This window comes from Mchenga conophoros, linkage group LG6 (genome assembly GCF_057382185.1).
Source record: "Mchenga conophoros isolate Kocher_MC1m ecotype Shallow Benthic linkage group LG6, M_conophoros_male_GT1.1, whole genome shotgun sequence".
Taxonomy (NCBI): domain Eukaryota; kingdom Metazoa; phylum Chordata; class Actinopteri; order Cichliformes; family Cichlidae; genus Mchenga; species Mchenga conophoros.
In genome coordinates this window covers 34,734,000-34,757,081 of record NC_140531.1, presented here as the reverse complement: position 1 = coordinate 34,757,081, position 23,082 = coordinate 34,734,000, and the positions used below count along the sequence as shown (strand labels likewise).

The window sequence follows — 23,082 nt, the reverse complement described above, 5'->3', positions numbered from 1 at the left end:
CTGTGACACGTTATCCAAAACACCTGTAAAGTGTGTTTACCCCAAACCTTTATTTCTTTATTGCTTATTGCATTATTTAGGCGCATAGATGATACTGAACGCTCTTGTTTCTATTTCTTGTAGATAAACAAAACAATTTATCAGGACAACTGTGTCTAATTTTTTTAAATGTTGGAAGTTATTTGTCAAATAAATTATTCTCCAAGATTAATGAACCATATACTGAATACATTTGAGAAGTAATTAACTAAATAAGTAAATAATTAAGTATTTTATTGGTTATAAGCAGGACTCGTATTGGTCATACTGTATGACTGTGCAATTAATGTCTGGCTAAGAAACCACACGACTGAAATTTTCTCAAGAAGGTAAATATTTCATGGTTTGATTTCACTGAATTTCATCAGGGTTAGACTCATCTGGGACATACTGATGTCACACATTCTCACGCTTACCACAAAGAACTCAAACAGGATAACAACTTTAAACTCAAACTGAAACAATTTTTGGATTAGTCATGGATCATCTGGTTTATCTTTCATTTTATGGTACTACTTTAAAGACCCGTCTAGGGACTGGCACAATAAATTTGCTCATGCTATAAATGCTATGGTATGTGGCACTGGTCTTTTAAAATGCTGTATCTCTTAGGTCAGACATTATTATAACTAATTAGCTTCTTATCTATAGTATTATTGCTTGTTTTAGTTTAAACTGCCCTACAGTACAGTCATACCGCGCATACCTTAGGGATGCATGGCTTCTGTGGGAACAAACTCGGGCAGTACAACTCTGTTAGATCGATGACTACACCGTGAAAAACTGTAGGCCAGAGGAAAATGAATGCTTGCAGTGCTACAAGCAGCATTTTTAAACTGATCACATAGTATATACTGTTTATTCATCTGTAGTGACGGCAGAAGGAAATAATGGAACTAAATGATGCAGGTAAAACGAACTTATCCTGCATGAGCAGAGTTAGAATACTTGCGTTATTTTTTTTAATGTTAAACCTAAAATACATATCAATATTTACATTTTCCCAAACTGGTTATGTAGTGGGGTTTTTTGTTGTTGTTTTAAAAAATAAAAATAAAAAATCAAAGACTACTGATGTATCCTTCCACCTTGAAACTCGTTGTGTCCACACACCTGCAGGATGAGGATGAAATAATCCACAGGTTTGTTCCTGTGGAAGAGGTAGTGCTCTGGTGCCCGCTTGTTCTTATCATCGTATTTTAGCTCCTGGATCACATTTGGATGCTTCAACAAGCGCAGCAGAATCTTTTCTGACATCTGCATCGGTGCAAATGGCTCAACCTCTGAAGAGACAAGGAGAGAAAAAGACTGTGGTAAGACAAAACATTTCATTTCTTATGAAAAGTTAAATAATTATATCAATGTAATAAAATTATTCTTATATCTCCCTTATTGCCATGAAAATCCCAAAACATAAAAGAAATTAGTCCTAAAAAAGTATTACTGTTCATGGACTATTTACAAGAAAAACGCCACCGTGATGTCACCTGATGGTTTGAAAATTTTGTTTGCCACTGAGCACATACTAGTTTGGGGATGGGCAATTAGTTTTCCAAGGGGGCCACATGGTGCTGTTACCTGTGCAGACAAAGGTTTGATGTGTTTAAATGTGGCAGTTTTACTTACATTTATCCAAAGAAAGGCATGTATATAAGCTGGCCTATTTTTTTTAAACCAAAGACCCGGCAAACTTATATTTGTATTCTTAATATTTTATTTCTAACATATTGTTTTAAACTGATTTTAGACAAAGATTATATTGAAAATGACATCAGCAAAAGCGGCAGAAACCGACTTAGTAGAAATTCTCGGTTTAAAAAAGAGGAAAAGTGAAAGATGAAACTGTAAAACTGGATTTTAATAATGACAGAGGTATAGTTTTGAGTTAACCACATAAACCTAACGTAAATATATCAAATGCAAAGTTATGTAGGTTCTGGGATATTTCTGGAAAGATTCCTTTACAAGGCTTTGTTCCTTTACTTGTCGCAGTAAGGAATTTCAGAGATTAAAATCTCATATTAGAGGAAATTTTAAGATTAAAAAAATAAAATCATGTGTATTTTCAAGTCTTTGTAGGATTTTAAATGAATCAATTGTATAATTGTTGTTTGCATTATTTATCACTGACCTAGTGGATTATTTAATAGAAAATGGCTCACAGATTATTAATTTTGATGGCATGGCAATAAATATATTTAGTTTAGGGTAATGATATATGTAGACAATAAACTTATTTTTCCAACATCAAAACAGGGGATATAGAAATAGATCACTTGTGTAATCTATTAGGGATAATCACTTAAATTCTGGAGCTTACATTCCATATGTTCTTAAAGTCAAAATTAAAGCATATATTGTCCATGGATAGCAGGGAAGATCGGACCCACTCTGTATCATAGTCATAAAGAGAAGGATTACATAAGGGAAACTAAACTCAGTGAACTAGCATACAACTATCTGCTCAGCCAGGATAAAATGGGAAATATTTGTCACCATGGGTCTCGCATGTTAAACAGATATTGGATAATTGTATCTTATCTTATCTCTGGTTTACACAAAAGTTTAAAAAACATTAACTAGGTGAAACATGTTCTTAAACACTGGATGAAAGATTGGTTCTTGCGAAAGTGGCAAAGTGATCATATGATAATTAAATAAAGTATAAATAAGAGCTATAGCTGGAAAAATCATCTGCTGCAGTAAAACAAATAGTACAAATAGCAGTGGCTGACAAATTACTCGCTAAGGCGAAAGATGAATCACGGGCATGCGATCAGTGCCGCTTATCTGTCGGTTACCAAGCTCCAGATGAATGACCATGCCAAATTTCATTAAAGTTAATAGGAAGACAGAATATTGCTGAAGTAAGCATTTCCCCCTCAAATCAATTCATTAAATTACTGTAAGAACCACACCCTAACAAAAAAGTTAACATTTTGATGGTTTGGTTTTTACATGATAACAAAAATACAAAATATTAGCAACATTGTGCTGCTGCAGAAACTGTATAAACCGTTACTGCATTTTTGTGAGGTGAGAGCCATACATAAGGGGCCAAAAATTTCAATAAATGTTAATAGAGACACCCCCTTCCCCCTCATTGTGTCTGGTCCTCTTCAACCACCTATTGGGCCAATCAGCTCCTTCAACTCATCAGCGGTGATATGTGTCAGCTGGCTGCTGGCTCCACCACCAGGAACTAAACTCCCTAATAGCCTTTAGAGGAACTTAATCAACGCTTAGCTGCCAGGTCAAAGTTCTAAAGCAAATCCAACTGCAATGAGGCATAGTGAACCGCTGCTGCTGGTGTAGTAGTACTTGCTGCCTGCTCTGAAATCCATTTCCCGAGGGAAAGCGGGTGAAATATTTCACATTTTACGCTAGTAAGTAACCAAGTATGTCGACTTGTGTGAGAACTGCGATTATAGGCCAAAAATCCTGGACGTGATGTCACTGAGGAACGAGTGTAAGCAAACAGGGTGGTGTTTTTAAAGCTGTGAGCAAAGATCTCAACATGTAACCTTCTGTGCATGACACGCAAGCAAATAAACGCCTGCATTTTTTTGGACCCGTGTCCATTCTGCAGACATCCTGTGTTGGGCTTATAGAGAGGCCTTCCACCTCTTTACACATACATACCAGCACACTTGTTGTGAGTCCCCACGCAATTCATTCCCTCACACATAGACGCACACAACGGCTACTCATGCTACACAAATACTCACACCTCCTCCTCTCTACACCCACTTGCCCAAAACTCAAAGCCCGTATGGGCACACAAACACACTCACACACACACTTTCCCCACAGTGAGGGGCTGAGGGCACACTGGGGGAAGTCAAGCAGCAACGCAGCCCACTTGCCTGTTGCTAGGAAACGCAGGGTAGCCAGCAGAAGCTGAGGTGATATTTTAACCTTCATTTCATTGTCGGTAGGCTTGAAGGCCGAGAAATCCTGCTTTCTTTCCCGATGTGTGATTTTCTTCTTTGTCTTGTTGTCAGCTGAGGAGGGAAAAATGAAAAGTCAGGTGTAAGAGTCAACCTGCAACAGGTTGGCTGAAACAGGAAAAGATCAGTCCACGACACTCCTCTGACGCTGAGCTAGTCATTTCGGGTCAAAAGGTGACTAAACTTGAGTTACCCTGCACTGATTACTGTTTTCCATAAAAGTAGCAGTGCTGACTTTCTGAGAACTACAGCAGAGCTATAGGAGGGCTACATTGTTACCACATTCCCGGCATTACAGAAGTACTGGCACGTACTCCATGTACACAGATACCATCATTTTTTACAAAGTCGAAGGTAAAATATTAATTATGGTTGTCCATGATTATGAATGTATTTTGACTCCTATAATTATTTGATACCCTGATGAATTTGTAGGCTTGCTCACTTTCAAAGAAATGAACAATCTCTACTTTTTATTGCAGTCTCATTTTAATAGAGAAAAACAGAATATCAACCAAAAATCCAGAACAAAGCACATTTCAAAAAAATTATAAATCGATTTAGAAATTGATTTGCATGGCATTGATTAAGTATTTGATCTGTGTGCCATATAGCCACACAGATCATGAGTTGCCATGTGGGCAACTTGTTATGCATATACATCAAACCTGTCCACAGAATCATTTTCCATTCCAACCTCTCCACCAATATGAGCAAAACCAAAGAATTGTCAAAGGACATCGGGGACAAGACCACAGACCTGCACAAAGCTGGAACGGGCTGCAAGACCAGCAAGTAGCTTGGTGAGAAAATGACAACTACTGCTGTAATTATTCAGAAATGGAAGAATGAGAAATGAGAAAGGTGGTGGATCAACCTAAAAGGGCAGTTGGGAAGTCACCAAGGACAGTCACCAAGAACAGCACCTCCCACCCACCCAAATCCTCAAGATGGCACATGTAGACATCTGTCTTTAGTTTTACAGGGAATATCTGAATGATTCGGAGAAGGTTTGGAAGAAATTGGTGTGGTCAAATGAAACAAAGTTCAAGCTCTTTGGTATCAACTCAACCCACCATATTTGGAGGAAGAGTAATGCTGAGAATGAACCAAAGAACACCATCCCCCAAGTCAAGCAAGGACATGGAAAGATTATGCTTTGGAGCTGTTTTTCTAAGGGTACAGGATGACTTGGACTAATTGAGGGGCCAATGGAATGGGCCATGTATCATAAAATATTGGAGGAGAACCACTTTCCCTTAGCCAGAACACTGAGGTCATTGATAGCATGACAACCCACAACATACCACCAGGACAACAAAGGAGTGGTTCAAGAAGCACATTAAAGTCATGGAATGGACTTGCCAGCTTCTAGACCTCAGTCTATAGAAAATCCGTGAAAGGGAGCTGAAGCTTCAAATTGCCAAAGGGCAGCCAATAGGATTTAGAGTTTCTATAAAGCGGTGTGGCCCAAAAATCCTTCATGAGATGTGTGTAAACCTGGTGACTAACTACAAGAAACAGAGTCATAGTTTGCCTGGTAATCTTATTTCACTCCAATAATATTTAAACTGCAATAGAAATTAGACTTTTCATTTCTTTTTAAATTAAATAAACTTACAAATTCAGCAGGAGATCAGATAGATAGATGGTGTTGGGAAGGTTACTTTTAAAATGTATTTTGTAACGTATTCCGTTACATTACACAATGACAGTAACGTATTCTGAATACTTTGGATTACTTAATACAGTGGCTTACAAAAGTATTCAGCCCCCTTGAACTTTTCCACATTTTGTCACATTACAGCCACAAACATGAATCAATTTTATTGGAATTCCACGTGAAAGACCAACACAAAGTGGTGTACACGTGAGAAGTGGAACGAAAATCATACATGATTCCAAACATTTTTTACAAATAAATAACTGAAAAGTGGGGTGTGTGTAATTATTCAGCCCCCTGAGTCAATACTTTGTAGAACCACCTTTTGCTGCAATTACAGCTGCCAGTCTTTTAGGGTTTGTCTCTACCAGCTTTGCACATCTAGAGACTGAAATCTTTGCCCCTTCTTCTTGCCACAGATTCTCGATTGTATTTAGATCTGGACTTTGACTGGGCCATTCTAACACATGGATATGTTTGTTTTAAACCATTCCATTGTTGCCCTGGCTTTATGTTTAGGGTCGTTGTCCTGCTGGAAGGTGAACCTCCGCCCCAGTCTCAAGTCTTTTGCAGACTCCAAGAGGTTTTCTTCCGAGATCGCCCTGTATTTGGCTCCATCCATCTTCCCATCAACTCTGACCAGCTTCCCTGTCCCTGCTGAAGAGAAGCACCCCCAGAGCATGATGCTGCCACCACCATATTTGACAGTGGGGATGGTGTGATCAGAGTGATGTGCAGTGTTAGTTTTCGGCCACACATAGCGTTTTGCATTTTGGCCAAAAAGTTCCATTTTGGTCTCATCTGACCAGAGCACCTTCTTCACATGTTTGCTGTGTCCCCCACATGGCTTGTAGCAAACTGCAAACGGGACTTTTTATGGTTTTCTGTTAACAATAGCTTTCTTCTTGCCACTCTTCCATAAAGGCCAACTTTGTGCAGTGCACGACTAATAGTTGTCCTATGGACAGATTCCCCCACCTGAGCTGTAGATCTCTGCAGCTCGTTCAGAGTCACCATGGGCCTCTTGGCTGCATTTCTGATCAGCGCTCTCCTTGTTCGCCATGTGAGTTTAGGTGGACGGCCTTGTCTTGGTAGGTTTACAGTTGTGCCATACTCCTTCCATTTCTGAATGATCACTTGAACAGTGCTCCGTGGGATGTTCAAGGCTTGGGAAATGTTTTTGTAGCCTAAGCCTGCTTTAAATTTCTCAATAACTTTATTCCTGACCTGTCTGCTGTGTTCTTTGGACTTCATGGTGTTGTTGCTCCCAAGATTCTCCTAGACAACCTCTGAGGCCGTCACAGAGCAGCTGTTTTTGTGCTGACGTTAGATTACACACAGGTGCACTTTATTTAGTCATTAGCACTCATCAGGCATGTCTATGGGCAACTGACTGCACTCAGACCAAAGGGGGCTGAATAATTACGCACACCCCACTTTTCAGTTATTTATTTGTAAAAAATGTTTGGAATCATGTATGATTTTCGTTCCACTTCTCACGTGTACACCACTTTGTGTTGGTCTTTCACGTGGAATTCCAATAAAATTGATTCATGTTTGTGGCTGTAATGTGACAAAATGTGGGAAAGTTCAAGGGGGCCGAATACTTTTGCAAGCCACTGTATATTATCATGCTTTTTATAACTACATGAATGTACTATTGCTGTGTGATTTATTACTATTACTGAAGGTTACTCGACATACCAATACCAACTTGATTTTTAAATCTTAATATAAAATGAGAAACTGTAGGGTGACATTAGGTAAGGCTGCACTTTTTACAGCGATCTCGTATAGAAAACTATTCGCGCGTATATAAAACAGGTTTGCGGCTCCGAGCCGTCGTAAAGAGACTTCTGGCGGGCTCGTAGCCGAAAACTAGCCACCATTAACTTGTCTGGGTCAACTTTGCTAGCGAGACAGAGAGAGGCGTTGAAAGGTTGTTTCGGAGGAAAACAGAACACAGTGTACAGTCGAGTCTTAACAGCTTACTTACAACTGGGCTCGTCAGGCACTCTTTTTGGCTGCAGTGGTTATTATTACATTTACATGCTTCCATCTCCCGATTCTGCTCGGTGTCAACTCGGACTTTCCACTCTCCTTTTTCTCCCTTCCTCGCGCTCACACACACACACAGGTATGGCAGTCCATTCTCCCTGCAGCACGCACTACACTGCCCATCAGGCTACATTCTGCCTATTGCCTTCATATTAAATCATTTTTGTGAATAATTTAAAAAATATTTCTTCACGTCATTATGCGGCCGCAACTAGGTTTGACATGGGCCACGAGATTGAGATGCAGGCATTAGAGCCCCTAATGCGTGTTTTGTTTGGGTTTCCACCGGCGTGGAATTACCAAAAATAGATGGCATAGCCTAACATGTGAAACAGGAAAAGACCACCGTTTATTTCAACAAAGTCAATGTATTCTGAATACCACGCTTTTAAACAGTAACTGTAACAGAATACAGCTACTCATATTTTGTATTTTAAATACATAACGCCTGTACATGTATTCCGTTACTCCCCAACACGATAGATAGATAGATAGATAGATAGATAGATAGATAGATAGATAGATAGATAGATAGATAGATAGATAGATAGATAGATAGATAGATAGATAGATAGATAGATAGATAGATAGATAGATAGATAGATAGATAGATAGATAGATAGATAGATCTGATGTTTAAACCTTCTGTTTGTAAGAGGCAGCCAATCAGAGGAGCTAAAATGGATTGTTTCAGATGCTGAATAAACTTAGCAGATGCTTTAGAGCGTCAAATATAAATAATAAATAAGAGTCATGTTAAGAAACTCTTTATATATATCTCTTTTGAAAATAATCTCTGCTTGTGGAAAAAAAAAAATCAGATGTTGGGTGCACAACACAAACAAGACAATCTTCTCAGTAAAAAATATGTAAATTTAGAGTAAATAAAATGCTCACCAAGAGTAGCATTCTCAAAACAACTCAATTTCCAACAAACTCCAATTAACACATCATCTCAAAAATGTATTCTTGAACAGAGGTTTGAAGCTACCATTATCTGCATATAATGAGAAAGTTGTCATTTATAGGCATGAACCCATAGAGCATTATCACTGCAGCTCTGCAGAGATGTTTTTAGCACAATATTTTGCATTTCTGGCAGCCAGCTTTACTGCTTTGATTCAGTCCCGCTGCACTCATTAGTGTGAACCAAAAACTGCACAAACTGGCTCTACCCCACAGTACCCACAAGGCACCAAACAGCAGATATACATAGTTAGAAACTTGAACATTTAGCTTGTAAACTGCACATTTTCTCCAGAGTTTGTGGACACCAAGTCAGAGTGACAAAGAGCAATGACAACAGGCAGCTGTTGCATCTTGAAATAGTGCTTTTGATTTGAGATTAAAATGATTGGCTGAAAGATGCAAAAATGCTGTTAAGAGACATGGAGCGTGGTAATTCTCAGGGATTTTATCATCCGTTTTGTTTTTCATGAACTTATTGTATCTGTTGTTATGTTGAGTTTAAAGAGGGGAACCTACTGTATAGGTCAGTCTCGTCGAGGATCTCTGACTTGATGATTTCTTCAATAACGTCCTCCAGGGTGACAATACCCAGAACTTCGTAGAAAGGGTCTCCCTCACCTTCATTGTTCACCCTCTGAACTATGGCCAGGTGGGATTTTCCTAGCAAATCATACACACACATACACAGGTCATAAAGTTGGAGTCATATGTTATAGACGGTTAAACGTGGTTCACACAGTGAGCTTGGTTATAAAAGAGAAGAAACAGGCGGGAGTAAACATGTCTAATGTACCAATCTGAGGTGTATCATGGATAAATGTTTTATATAGTCTAAGTTTTTCTGTATAGCAAAGAGGAATTATAAGTTAGGTAGCAGGGTAGCAGGGATTATGGGGATTCAAAATCACACAAAGAGCAGGTGATGCAAAGTGATTTGAAGGCATGACTGTTGTACCCAGGGATACAGTGCTTGCTAATGTGAGGGTTAAACTGTTATCAGTGCCAGGAAAAAGTAATTCAGACCAAGACAGACAATCAAACAATCCTAAATTTCATCGTATGAACCCCTTTTGCCCTCCTTCCTTCCACATCTGTGTTCCCAGGACCCTCCTGTGTGCTGTAACATCTGAAAAAAAAGAAACAAACTGCCGTGTATGCAGAGACGACTGTCAGGCAAAACACTAAACAAATTCTTTGACTTTTCTCAGCTTGTGATCATTTAAAAGGAATTTTCCAGAGGCCTAGGCTAATATTAGCCCCTGCAAAATGAAGTTTCCATTCCGCCCTGGCGATATTCTCACCAAGCAAAGGAACAGACCGGGCGAACCTCCGCTGTGTGATCAGATTGTCTCGGAATGGGCCGTTTGCATGCAGATACACCTGGGTATAAAAACATGGAGGACGTCAGAGTGCTTCTGCGTACGTGTGCATGCACGTGTGTCAGGAGCGTCTGTGTGCACAAAGGAGTATGTTTATTTTACAGGTACATCACAGGGTCTGGTCTCAGTTGCTGTTTCAGCTCATTTTTACTGCTTCGATGCAGGCAAGCACAGACTGAAAAGATGTCTGAGCTAAAGACCAACAGAGTTATACTGCACAGCATCTCACTGCTTCCTCGCAACACTATGACAGCACAACAATGTTCAGTAGCTAGAACCTGAAAGTGAGAATGTTGTGAGTGCTAGATGGAGAATTGATGCTTTCAAGAAAGATACTCAGGTTACACCTAACATGCTGGCAGCGTAAGATCCCTTAAGAGAGGTATTAATAATGTAAGGACATAAATCCACTAACACAAAGAGCCTGAAAGTAGAAGGCCTTAGAAAATCTTAGCACCCAAGTGTCAAAAAACATACAAATGATATCTTCAGCATAGTGCTTTTTTTACTGAGACAAACACAAATGGCACCTCATGGGTTAAAGCAATCATACCTCTGTAGTCCTTGAGCATGCACTTACTCTAAACTGCCCAGGGAGGGAAAGAGAAATGGAGTGGCTAGCACAGCACAGCACTGCAGAGTGAAATTGATCAATGCTCGCTTTTTTCTCGCTAATGGCATCCACTTCACTCATGTTAATGAACACAAGTTATGAAGTTTAGGTTTGTACTGTAATAAAACATGTTCTGTCTTTACACCATAGAGTTTAAAATGAAATTAACTAACCATTGTCAGTAAAAAAAACAGTTTGCTGCTGCATTTAAAACTGAAAATTAAAAAAAAAGTACATATCTGAAAAGTCAAAAAGATTTCTGTTTTTCCAAGAGAAGAAACATCCAGCTTGTTATCAGAGCAAAGTTTGAAACCACCTTCTGCTTATAGGTTTTACATTTGCAATTACCCATGCCATTACTGCATATGGCATGGGTAACTGCAAATAGACCATTCATGTTTATAAAACAAATACTGGATTTGGAGAAAGAAATGCTGCTATTCAGGCTTTTCCGACTTGCTTCTTTTTTTTTTAAACTCGCATGTATTTCAGCTGCACGAGTAACGTAGTAACTGGGTGAATACTGTGAAATGTTATTTATTAACCTTAATCATTATCATTACTTATGTTGTATGGGGATGCAGATTGCGATTTAATATACTGTTTATGTTACCTTGTTAACCTTTTATCGTGTTTATGGGAAGAACTGGCTTAACCTGAGGATGAACATGACATGCACAGGACATGCTCTAACATTTGTCAAAGTGAGTAGGAGAACTTTTTATGTCAAAATATTTCCTAAATTGCAAAATAAAATTATGTTCATCCACACATACATAACCAAAGAGGGGCAAATTACAAATTACTACTACCAGACCTCATAAAGAGTCACATCGTCGACTCTTTCTACAGAGGTTACCTTAACATCTTTGCACATCTGTAATTTCAGCCATTGGTATCCCAAAAGCACCAAAGGACTTGATGACTCTGTTGTAAGGGTTTCAGCAGAGGCAGTAAGCGTCATTACTTAAAAACGACATAAGGATGAAACTCAGTGGGAAGCCGAGATGACAGCGAGAAGCATGTTTATGCAAAGTTTCTAGTCTGTCCCATGGACTGATATATAAGGAGACTCAACATTTTGTTCTATATAACAGAGGGCACAGACTGGCGGCCTGTCCAGGGTGTACCCCGCCTCTCGCCCTATGACAGCTGGGATAGGCTCCAGCGCCCCCCATGACCCTGAAAAGGATAAGCGGAAGCGATTGGATGGATGGATAACAGAGGGCATAAGAAAATGATACACCCAATAATTTTCTCTTGTTACTATACTGGATGTTTTATGTGTCATTAGGCCAATTATAAATAAAGGATATGCATTGACAGAATATGTTGCAGCTCTAAAACCATGGGTCCACTTTATTTCACCTTTTTCTGAATATCTTCAGCTCATGAAACGGCTGTTATGAGTTTCCATCACTAGTGGATGATCTTCCAGTACTTGATGGATTGGTTTAAAAGTTCAGTTTGAATTTATGATCACTTTGATGATCTACTGACTTTCCCCCCCATAGTCTGAGTAAATTTTCAACAACTACCAGAGAGTTTGCCATGGATAAGTGACAAGAGTGCCTATCAAAATCTGTGACCGATTAGCCTCAGCATTACTCTTTGCTTGTGATAAATGTGCTGGTGGCACATAGAAAAAATGACAACCGTGGTATTAGTTATAACTACATGACTTAGCATCATCATTGATGTTAACGTTTAGCTTGTGTAGCTGGTCTAAAGTTCCTGACAGAGCTACACTTTTTTATTAAAATATTCTTGGCCGAGCACAATTAGGAAATACGGAATGAATGAATGCTCTTCTAAACTCTGGAAAACTTTTTTTTCTTTTTTTAAACAAACTGTATTTAAGAGCTGAGTCAATTAGACACTGGAAAATTTCCATGGGATTTGAGGGTGGGTGCGTGACCTCAGTACGGCCCTGTGGAGCAGACCTTTTGATGTACATCCTTCTCCTTATGCTGCCAGTGTATTAAACAACAGCTAAACTGTCTACTCAAGAGGATTAAGCACTTCCTGGTAGTGCACCTCTACTGCTTTGTTGTTAAGGAAAACAAAATAATCCGCTGTGTACTTTTTACTTCACTTCACCCAATTACAAATATAAACTGAAACTGTAATTTACAGGGCTACTGACATTTCTCAGAAATGTTCAAACATAGCACTGAATAACTGTAATAATTGTGTTGTAGTTCTCAACAGGCTTCCTTAATAGATGAAACTGAAAGTGAATTGACCCTTGACCCTGCTGTTTGCAGTGTGCCTGTGCGCTGGACTACCCAGCATGCATTCAGCCTCATCCCAGCTAGATAGCCCCAGATGTCAGGCAGCAGTGGTGGGTTATAGGACCCTAGACGACTGGCCTTAACAAGGACACGCTCTCCCTGAGGCCCGCTGCCAAGTTCCAGGCTCCAGAAGGTCCAGAGTGTTAGCTTCTACTCTCTACCTCTACTCCCTCTTTTTTTAAAAAAAACAAAAATACACTGCTTCTACGGCAGCGAAGCAGCTATAAATAAACAGGCTGTCATTGTCTCATAATATATTTATGGAACACAGAAGCTGCATTTTTTTTCCTCTTGTTTGTGTGTTATTTTGTCTTTGTGGGAAACTGGAAAGTATGCACTCATCTGTGGGACAGTGAGACAAAATAACTGGGATGGCACTACTGTGCAAACACATATGTGTGTGTGTGTATTTGTGTGTGTACTGAGAGAAGCAGAAAGTGACTCTAGTTAGTTAAAGGTAGGGTATATGGTTCCTTTCATGGTAACACTGCAACTTTTTATTCACATGTAAACAGAATTTATAACCTTCAACTGATTATAACCTGTCATAAAAAAGTTGTAGTGCTTGTATTTGTCAACTAACCAAACTGATTTTTGAACAAGAGTATTTTGTGCATTAGGTTTTTTAATCTAAGTATTCTAAGTGATATCAGACCAAAGCTTCAGCCAGAACAATGTGATGTGATGTAATTAAAGACGGAAAAAATGGAGGCACTAAAGGGAAAGTCATTGGGTCCCCAAAGTCAGTCAACCAGTCACCAAAATGCCAGTCACCATAATAAAAGAACCTTTGAAAAATCTAAATTGGGGTTGCAATAATTCAGGAAGTAATATTCTTAATGGGCCCATTTTCACATGTAGTTTGTCAAAGATCCAAATTAAAAGCGCTCCAACTCTTGATAACTGTACCAAGCCAAACCAATAAACCATCCATCTATCCATCCATACCCCAAAGCCAAGCCTGAGAACCTCCATTTAGGCCTTCAGAGACTAAGCCATGTGCTCTTTTCCACCATTCCCATCTTATTTATGGAATGTAGCTTTGTCATATTTTTCCATAGCGCAATATGCCCCTATAAATAGGCACGTAAGGCTCAGAGACTTGGGGTGGGAGTATGAGGGGTCAGTATCTGTTGTGGACACTCATCACTGCCCCCCTCCCTGTCTCGCTCTCCCCCTGTTTTTCCAAATATTTGAGCCCTGACAAATATAGTGCAACGTTAGGGTGATGGGAACTCGTTGGATGGTCTTTCTTCTAAATCTACCTCCTGTGAAAAAAAGGAGCAGAGTTTCAGGCTATTCTCACCCATTTTTCCATTGACATGGATAAAAACTTTACCCTGGTAACATGTCAGCTATTTACAGCTTCTTTATTTACACAAACATTCAGACTGAATACACACTGAATAAAATAGTGTCACCTTGTGGCCTGTATTATCTGGAGACAGAAATGGAATTTATAGATAAAACAGATACATGAAATGTCTGCTGAGGCATTTATAAGATTAATATAAATAAGGAAACAAATGCTCCTTAATTGGTTACTTAAAGGGGCAGAGCAGCTGCTGCTCTAGGCTCCGTCAACTTCACTTTAATAAATCACACAAGGGGCATTTGCACCTTTATTGATCCTGAACAAACTTTATAATGTGCATGCAGTTTGCTGAAGGGTATTTACAAAAATGATACAGAGATTAGGTCAACCAAGAGTGCTTAATTCATTTCGACTGTTCCTTTAATTAACTAAATATCTTTGAGTAGATGGTATCAACTGACATAACAATATCATGATCTGGCTGTGTCTCAGGCTACGTTCATTAGACAGGGTAGTAATGCTGTTACGTGTTATGTGCTTGTACTAAATGTAGTTACGTAGTGCTCTGATAAATGCTATATGATAGAAACATATAGATAATATGTTTTTGTTTACAAGTTGAACAGCCACAAGGTGTAATACCCTCCATGGAGAAGGAGACTAGAGGCCAAGCTCAAGGTAGCACAGAGGGAGGTTAGCCAACTATCGGAGCTGCAGAAAGGCGCGATGAAGAAGGTGCCTAAGAAGTATAGCAAGCTGTACTGTTCCCACTGCTCTTCTGCATAGTCCTGAACCCCCTCAGTGAGATCACTAACAAGACTGGCTACTGATACCGACTACGGAATGGAGCAATCATCAGCCACCTCGTCTACATGGATGACATCAAGCTGTATGCCAAGAGTGAACGAGACATCGATTCACTGATCCACACCACCACGATATACAGCAATGACATGGGAACATCATTCGGACTGGAGAAGTGTAGTCAGATGATAATGAAAAGAGGGTAGTCAGAATTGAGGGGATTGAAAATCTAAATGGGAGACACCCCCCAGGGTGGTGGAGATTGCAGAGCTAAGATCCTGTGGGACTTCCAGATACAGATGGACAAAATGGTGGTGGGCTACTTAAACTGGACATAGTGTTGGCTGACAAACAGAAGAAGACAGCTGTAGTGCTTGATGTAGCAGTTCCGAATGACAGCAACATCAGGAGGAAGGAACATGAGAAGCTTGAGAAGTACCAAGGGCTCAGAGAAAAGCTGGAGAAGATGTGGAGGGTGAAGGTGACGGTGGGTCCAGTGGTAATCGGAGCACTAAGTGCAGTGACTCCCAAGCTAGGTGATCCCAGGAGCAACATCATATGTATCGAACAATACAAAAATTTTAATTTATTTTATCAACTTTCCTTCTGACGATGCTGTCTGTGTTGAGCGCTCAGTGGATCTGCGCTCGACAGTGCAGCCTAGGCGGAGTAGTCGAACGCAGATTCACTGAGCGCAGGACAAGCTAGCGAGACAGAAGTTAAGCTCTCCTTGCAACATGGCAAATTGAACCTCCCCCACCCTCATTCAGATCTGCCGTTTGGAACTATTTTGGTTTTCATGTGACGTATGACCCTGAAGGTAAGCGCGTCATGGACTAAAGTAAAACAGTATGTTGGATGTGCCACGCAATGCTCAATTAAATGGGTGGGAGCTAGTGTGTTAGCGCAGTTAGCTCGTTAACGTGCTGGCCGTCCAGCCCCATGCACGGGGCGAGCCGCGGTAGCTCGTTAACGGAGATTTGCTGTGTTGTGGCGTTAACGTCATTTCAACGAGATTAACGCTGACAGCACTAGTGGGAACACAACGAATATGACTGCACATTTACACCGACATCATCCTAGTGCAAAGACAAGTGGAGCCAGACAAAAACAACAAGCACGCATGCTACAAACTTTACCCGAGTCATTTAGACAGCCGTTAGCACATGATTCTCCTTATGGGGACCTGATATGTTTAATATGCTGCTGAGAATATAGCCCAGAAGAAGCGGATAGTATAGCTTTTATTTTGGAAAGAGCCATTTCTCTGTAATAAACTCTCTTTTCCAAAGATGAGTGATTCCTCGATCAGATGCAGGGCTCGCAAAATCGCTAGCCCGACGTCCTGGGGCTAGCGATTTTTCCAGTCGGGCTACCAAAATCTATCTCTGCCCTGCCCGTCGGCCTATCGTACGAAGGAAAAATATATGTCAATGCTTTTGCATTCTTTCAGAAATGTAGCTGGGTAATTATGTCATTGGCATCGGTGAGCCATTGTCAATATGTGACATATTGAAATCGCATTTGAATTTGCGCTTGTTTTTTGCTTTCACTTTGCAATCGCGCGAACTGTGTATAGAGAGCGACAGCACTGATTGGTGAGTGATGATAATTTGCGCACCAATTCCTCTGACATCGTCTTATCAATCGTTAGCTTACTATGCAAACATGACAAACATGACTTATTACAGATGAAGCTCCCATCCCGCTGCCTCAGATCATCTTCTCTTTCTCTCTCTGTTCCCTCTGCTCGTCTGATCACAATGGGAGGGAGGGCCTTTAGCTGCTCTGCCCCTCGACTTTGGAATTCCCTACCCCCGGACCTCAGAAATATTAGTTCATTCTCTCTTTTTAAGTCCACCCTCAAAACTCATCTGTTTAAAATTGCCTATTCTTAAATTTCTGTATGTTTTAACTTTTATCTTCTATTTTTACCATTGTGTATATTTCCAGTTTTTATCTGTTGTACAGTGTCCTTGGGTGCTTTGAAAGGCGCTATTTAAATAAAATGTATTATTATTATTATGACAAGTGAAATCTCCCGCAGCAAGCTTAAACATGTGAGAGGTTGATCGCGCAGAGAATCGCTGAGCGTTATGTGAGTGCGTGTGTAAAAGCAGCAGGATATATATTTCAGTTCTGCTGAGCCAAATAAGACAGGTCAGGGTGAAGAAGTGACAGCCAAAGAAAGGCTTACCACAAAACGGAAAAGTTATGACAAATCAGACTATAAGGCAAAAAGAAAGTGCAGCTTTATGGTTTCATGGACAAAATAATTTCTGTGGTTGCAATATGATGAGCTATATAACCGGGGCTGCACATAAGTGGTCCGCAGGTGCCCATTCGCTGTCAAAATAAAAAACGCGCACAAGATAAGAAGTTGCAACGCGTGTTTGCGTACGTAAGATTTTCAGGAGGAGGACAGACATTTGTTTAGAACTCTTAAAGATGTCCAAGAAGCTCCTTTAAGCAATTACTTTGGTGTTCCTCCACCTCCAAAGAAATGTCAGGAGTCCGAACCACAAAAGAAGCACGTATTCTCGGAAAAGTAGTTGCAGGAGGTGAGCTGGCTTCAAACAAATGATGAACGCACAGAGATGTGGTGTGGAATGTGCCGTGAAAATTTAATAAATGACATTAAAAAGGCATGAACATTTTTTTTGTATCGAAAAAAAAAAAAATATATATATATAAGTATCCACATTCTGCTTTCTTCTTCAGGGGTGAGAAGGACAACTCTGCTCCGAAGCTCCATGCTATGCATTTTTGTGATTTCCTCTTTACTAAACAAGACCTTGCTCACTATACCAACCCTTTTAACTTACAACTAACCCCATGTTTCTTTTAATTAATAACAATAACCTTTATAGATACTCATCAGCACATGTGATATTTGGGAAATTTATCACCGGATGAGGCATGCTTTGCTTTCTCACTAACAAAACAAACTGCTTTGACTTTGATCACTGATCAACTTCCAAATGGGTGATGTTGTAAGAAACTGTGGGGGACATGAGGAGAAACAGCTCAGATTTTAAAAACAACAATCATTTCCCAAACAATCATAATCTTCAGTATGCACACTTGGGTCCATAGCTGTCACAAATATAAACAATCAGGGTCACTTGGACAGAGATGAACACTGGCCTGAACAATTGACTCACTGACTGACTCACTTACCCTGCAATTTACCAGTCAATCAACTAAACAGTTGAGAAACAGAGCTAATATTCATTTGCATGGACAAATATACAACTGCATGTGAACACAAACTCAGACACACAAAACTGAAAATGACTACTATAATTACTATTTTTACTGTTTAGCATTATTTTAACAGCAAAACAAAACAGTTATTCTGTTGCGGACACCAAATATATGATCAAACGAGTGCAAAGACTGAAATAGACGCCTTCCTATTTTAAATGTCGGTAATTTAAATTGCCTTTCACAAGATCTGAGATATTTCAGCCTGGAATTTAGAGATATTGTCTTGTTCACAACTAATAATCTTGATACACTCAGTGACATTGTTTACTAAGCTACTGAATTGAGACAGCACATCAACCAAAGTGGAAATGCACCTTAAAACAGACTTATTTCTAGGTAAAAACAACTATTTCAGCATTTGTGTTCAGTCACTGATGCACTGGTAGGTCTTCTAACGAAGCAATAGCATGGACAAATCAATCAATGGACAAAAGTTAAGTCCACTTCCAGCTCCAAAGCGTCACTAAGTGACCTTGGTCACAAGATCATTCTGCTGCTACTAGCCAGTGGTGTTTGACTACACACACACATACACAAATACAGGACAGCCACACACACACTGCTGGAATGACATTGTTGTTCATTCAGAGAAGCAGCTTGCTGTCATAGCTGGCTGCGTTTGTTGTTGAAAGGTCCCCTGGGTGGAGATTCCTCTGGGCCTCAGTCATAAGGAGAGGCATCAATGGGAAACCAGTGCGGATAAATGAATGAGTCTGCGGTCAGGTGCTGCTCTGTTATGTGAGTGTTGCAACTGCTGAATGGTTAGCACATCGCACAAGGATGACGAGGACTGAGGGTATCTTAAAAAAGCAAAAATGAAAGAAAAACTGTTTTGTATTATTTTTGTGGTCATTTCTGAACGAAAAATTGTCTTTACATAGAAAGTGCTTAATAGCATGCTAATACCAAGACCTGATCAGTAAGTATCAACATATTAGAGAATTAAATAATCAAATGGTGGCTGTGTGATAAAGATCATTTGCTGTAGTATTTTGTTTTTGAACAACATTCAATTTTTAATCTATTTCTTCTACAATTTTTATACTTTGTATATACAGTAATGAAGTGTGACAATGCAATAATGCAATAAATCTCTAGCATGTTTAGAGCAATCACAGTGACTTTATTAGACTACTTATCAAATGTCTGTTAGAAATTGCTAAACTTTAAAAATTAATATCAAAATAATGAATCAATTTATTCCATTGCCACACCAGCAGTCGAATCATTAGATGCACTCTTCATTTTTAACACAGAAAGAGCAAGTTAGTCAAACGCATAAAAACACACATTTCTTGGCATGGAGTACTCAGAGCTTTAAAACTCATAATTAATGCCTCAATAAAAACAATTAGCCACAGGGCAAAATCCTTAAAGCTACAATGAGCTAAGTACTGAATAAAAAAGCTCCTGTTCTTTCTGCAATAAGCTTTAAGAATGTGAAGGAAAACACAGAACCTGCAAAAACGTCCCGGGTCCCTGTGTTTCTTACCTCCACAGAATCATCAGTGATGATTCTCAAACTTTGCTGCATAAATAAATATGTAAACATGAACTCCAGTCAAGTGATTTTAACATCTGAGTTTTTCACTCCTGTTTAAATATTATATAGTTTAAAAATGACTTATTTCATGGTGTATGGTAGGCTACCATACACCATGACACCGAACACATAAATAGCTTTTATCATTTCTCCATAGTTTTTCCACATTTGAAGTGCTTTCATTTAAATGTTTGGGCCAAGAATATCCATTTATCTTCTTAACTGCTTTTCCAAGCTGGGGTCGGAGGAGGGCTGGAGCCTGTCATAACTGTCATGTTGGAGAGGCAGCCTAGACAGATTGCCACAGAGAGGCAAGCATTCACCCTTATATTCTCTCCTACAGACAACTTAGAATCACCAACTAACCTAACAAGCTTGTTTTTGAAATATGGGAGGAAGCTGGAGTACCCGGAGAGAGCATGCAATCTCCATACAGAAAAGCTCCTGACAGCTGGCAGATTCAGACTGAAGACCTCCCTTTCTGTGAGGCTACAGTGCCAACAGTGGTGGTGTACCACTGCACCGTACCTCCCAGTCATATTGTGTTAATGGTACAAAAGAAAAAAAGGCCACAAGCTCAAAACATGGCAGTGCTCATCAGCAAAGCATAACAACAAAGTCCAAGAATGGACTATATGTTCAGGTTTTGCAGCCACATGACCTCTAACTATATGATGCTAGACATTTAATCCTATAGGGTCAACTGAATAAGGCCCCAGCCACACAGGTCTATAGACCATTTACCAACAATCTGACAAACTAAGGATTGTGAGGGAAAAATGTGTACTCTCAGATCGCGGATGGTTTCTGGGTTGTAGTCGTAACCACCACCAGTGAAATCAATTCCTGAAGGCCCGTTCACATAGGTCTAGAACAGGGGTCTCAAACTCCAGTCCTCGAGGGCTGGTGTCCTGCAGATTTTTCCATGTGTCCCTGCTGCAACACACCTGATTAAAATTAGTAGGTCATTAGCAAGACTATAGAACTTGACTGCATGCTGAGATGGCAATTCAACCATTTGATTCATGTTACAGCAGCTTATGAGTAAATGAACATGGTCCAATAAAAGTACTTTTAGAAGTACATTTTTCCAAACACTTACATTTACTTAAATTTACTTGAGTAGGGTTAGGGGTTGCCACTTCAGCATGCAGTCAAATTCTAGAGTCTTGCTAATGACCTCCTAATTTTATTCAGGTGTGTTGCAGCAGGGAGATATGGAAAAGTTGCAGGACACCGACCGTCAAGGACTGGAGTTTGAGACCCCTCGTCTAGAACATGGTTAGACCACTAACCACCAGTTACCAGGGGAAAAATCTTTTACTGGACTGGTTGTTGGAAGCATACACTGCTGCACTAAAATCCTCTGGGCGATTGTTCAGGTTGCTAGCAGAAGACACAAACTTGCTTGCAAACACTAGTCAACTATTTCTTAAGAATGATAGTAAAACTGTGATAAGACCAACACAAACTGGAACCAGAGACTGTCTGCTTTCAAAGTAAAAGCTGCACCTTTCGAAACATCATTCTGCAACACTGAGTTACAACATTTACTCTGGAGGTAAAGATTTTTTTATTACAGTTTGTGTTTCACCTTTTCAAGTTTTACAACTGCTTGGCTGGCAGCCAATGAAAGTTTGTAGACAAGACTATGTAAACTACAGGCAAAGGTGACAATTCGCTAGTGACCAAAGCAATCACAAAGAGGTTTTCTCAAGCAAATGTTACCTAATGACAACTAGCAACCAACAAGAACCAGTTGCCAAATGGTCAAATAGTAACATTTTCCATCGTAACCACTGGTGCCCCAAAAAAATCATTGACTGTTCTCTCGGCCTATCTGACTGGAATCTGAGTGAGTGATAAAATGCTAAATATTAAATAATGAGAAGCACAAGTGAAAGAAATAAGGATGAAAAACCTCAATAGCTTATATCCGTCAAGCATGACATCAGATGATATCACAGAAGAAAGTTCTGTTTTTTCTGTGAAAGAATACAAAGGGGTTGATTATCAAAACGCAGGTGAAAACAATCAGGAACAAGTGAAGACAATTGCTATAGAGCAGACAATAACAAATAAGAAAATAAAGAAGTAACTAGAAGGACACACAACAGAAAACTAACCTTCACAGTAAAACAACACTAGGACCAAAAAGAAATCAAACAAGAATCCAAGGTACTATTCAAGAAAACCCAGGGCAATGAAAATAATGCATTTCCCAGAAATGATCTAAAATAACTCTTTTTAAATGATTATGGCCTTGACCCTGTAACACTTCAATGGTCATAAATAACTCTTTCACTCATCTTAAGGTCAATTGTCATTAATGATTACAAGTCATAACGTCACACTTTGCACTAAACTTGGTTTTCCGATGACTTTACTAAAGTCAACAAACTCGGCTGTGTCCCTAAAGCAAGAAATTAGAACTTCAAGCTTTGATTAAACAGCCATCTGCAGTGGAAGCACACAGGACAGGAATAATAATTCAAGCTGGACAGTCAGCTGTGGATGGGGTTAAAGCTTAGAGGCTGAATCTGGGCCCGAAGGGTCAGCTGGAGCAGTGGCTGGGGCCTGCAACCCATAGTGGGGCTCTACTAGCAGTTCCCTCTCTTGCTGTTAGTTGGGAGACGCCAGAGAGGGAAAAGGTCCACCGCACGCATACCAAGAGTCCTGAATGACCTAAAAATGCATCTGCGTCTTTACAACAAAGTCAGATAGGCAGATATTTGATTTCTTCCTGCTTGGTTTCTTCATTTGAATGCAGAACTGAAAACAGTCTTGACAACTTAAATGCCTTTGTGTTATTTGTGCCACTTTGAGGAAAAAAGTTTTACTCTGTCTGTTTTCATGCTTGTACAAAATAATTGTGAAAACCTGAGTCAGAGTTCTTCTATGATTTGATACATCCAAATGTATAAGCATGAAAGAGGTGAAGCCACTTGAACTTGAAGACACGTTCTTCAACAAGATAACAAGTGAGCAAAACAACTGAAACGTGGAAAAACTGGTAAAATGTGTAAATTGAAAGCAGAAACCAAACCTATTATTGTGACTGCAGCGGAAAGTAGGTGCAAACCAGGGGCTCAATATTTGGGGCTCATTCCAATTTCAATACTGATCCGAAGGCAGTAAAAAAATTCAGATACTGACAGCAAAACAGATCAAAAAGGTTGTTAACC

At 39.7% G+C, this 23,082-nt stretch overlaps 1 protein-coding gene across 2 annotated transcripts in view; it reads right to left on the bottom strand.

Annotated features, from left to right (window-relative positions):
• The window catches only part of cnnm2b (cyclin and CBS domain divalent metal cation transport mediator 2b), a 49,300-nt gene that overhangs the window by 9,788 nt on the left and 16,430 nt on the right, over positions 1-23,082 (bottom strand). For both annotated transcript variants that reach the window (XM_085277697.1, XM_085277698.1), the window contains exons 2-4: positions 9,196-9,339; positions 3,906-4,043; positions 1,153-1,322 (exon numbers count right to left, since the gene is read on the bottom strand). In XM_085277697.1, coding sequence (XP_085133823.1) covers positions 1,153-1,322; positions 3,906-4,043; positions 9,196-9,339 — 452 coding nt within the window. The remainder of the gene's footprint in view (positions 1-1,152; positions 1,323-3,905; positions 4,044-9,195; positions 9,340-23,082) is intronic.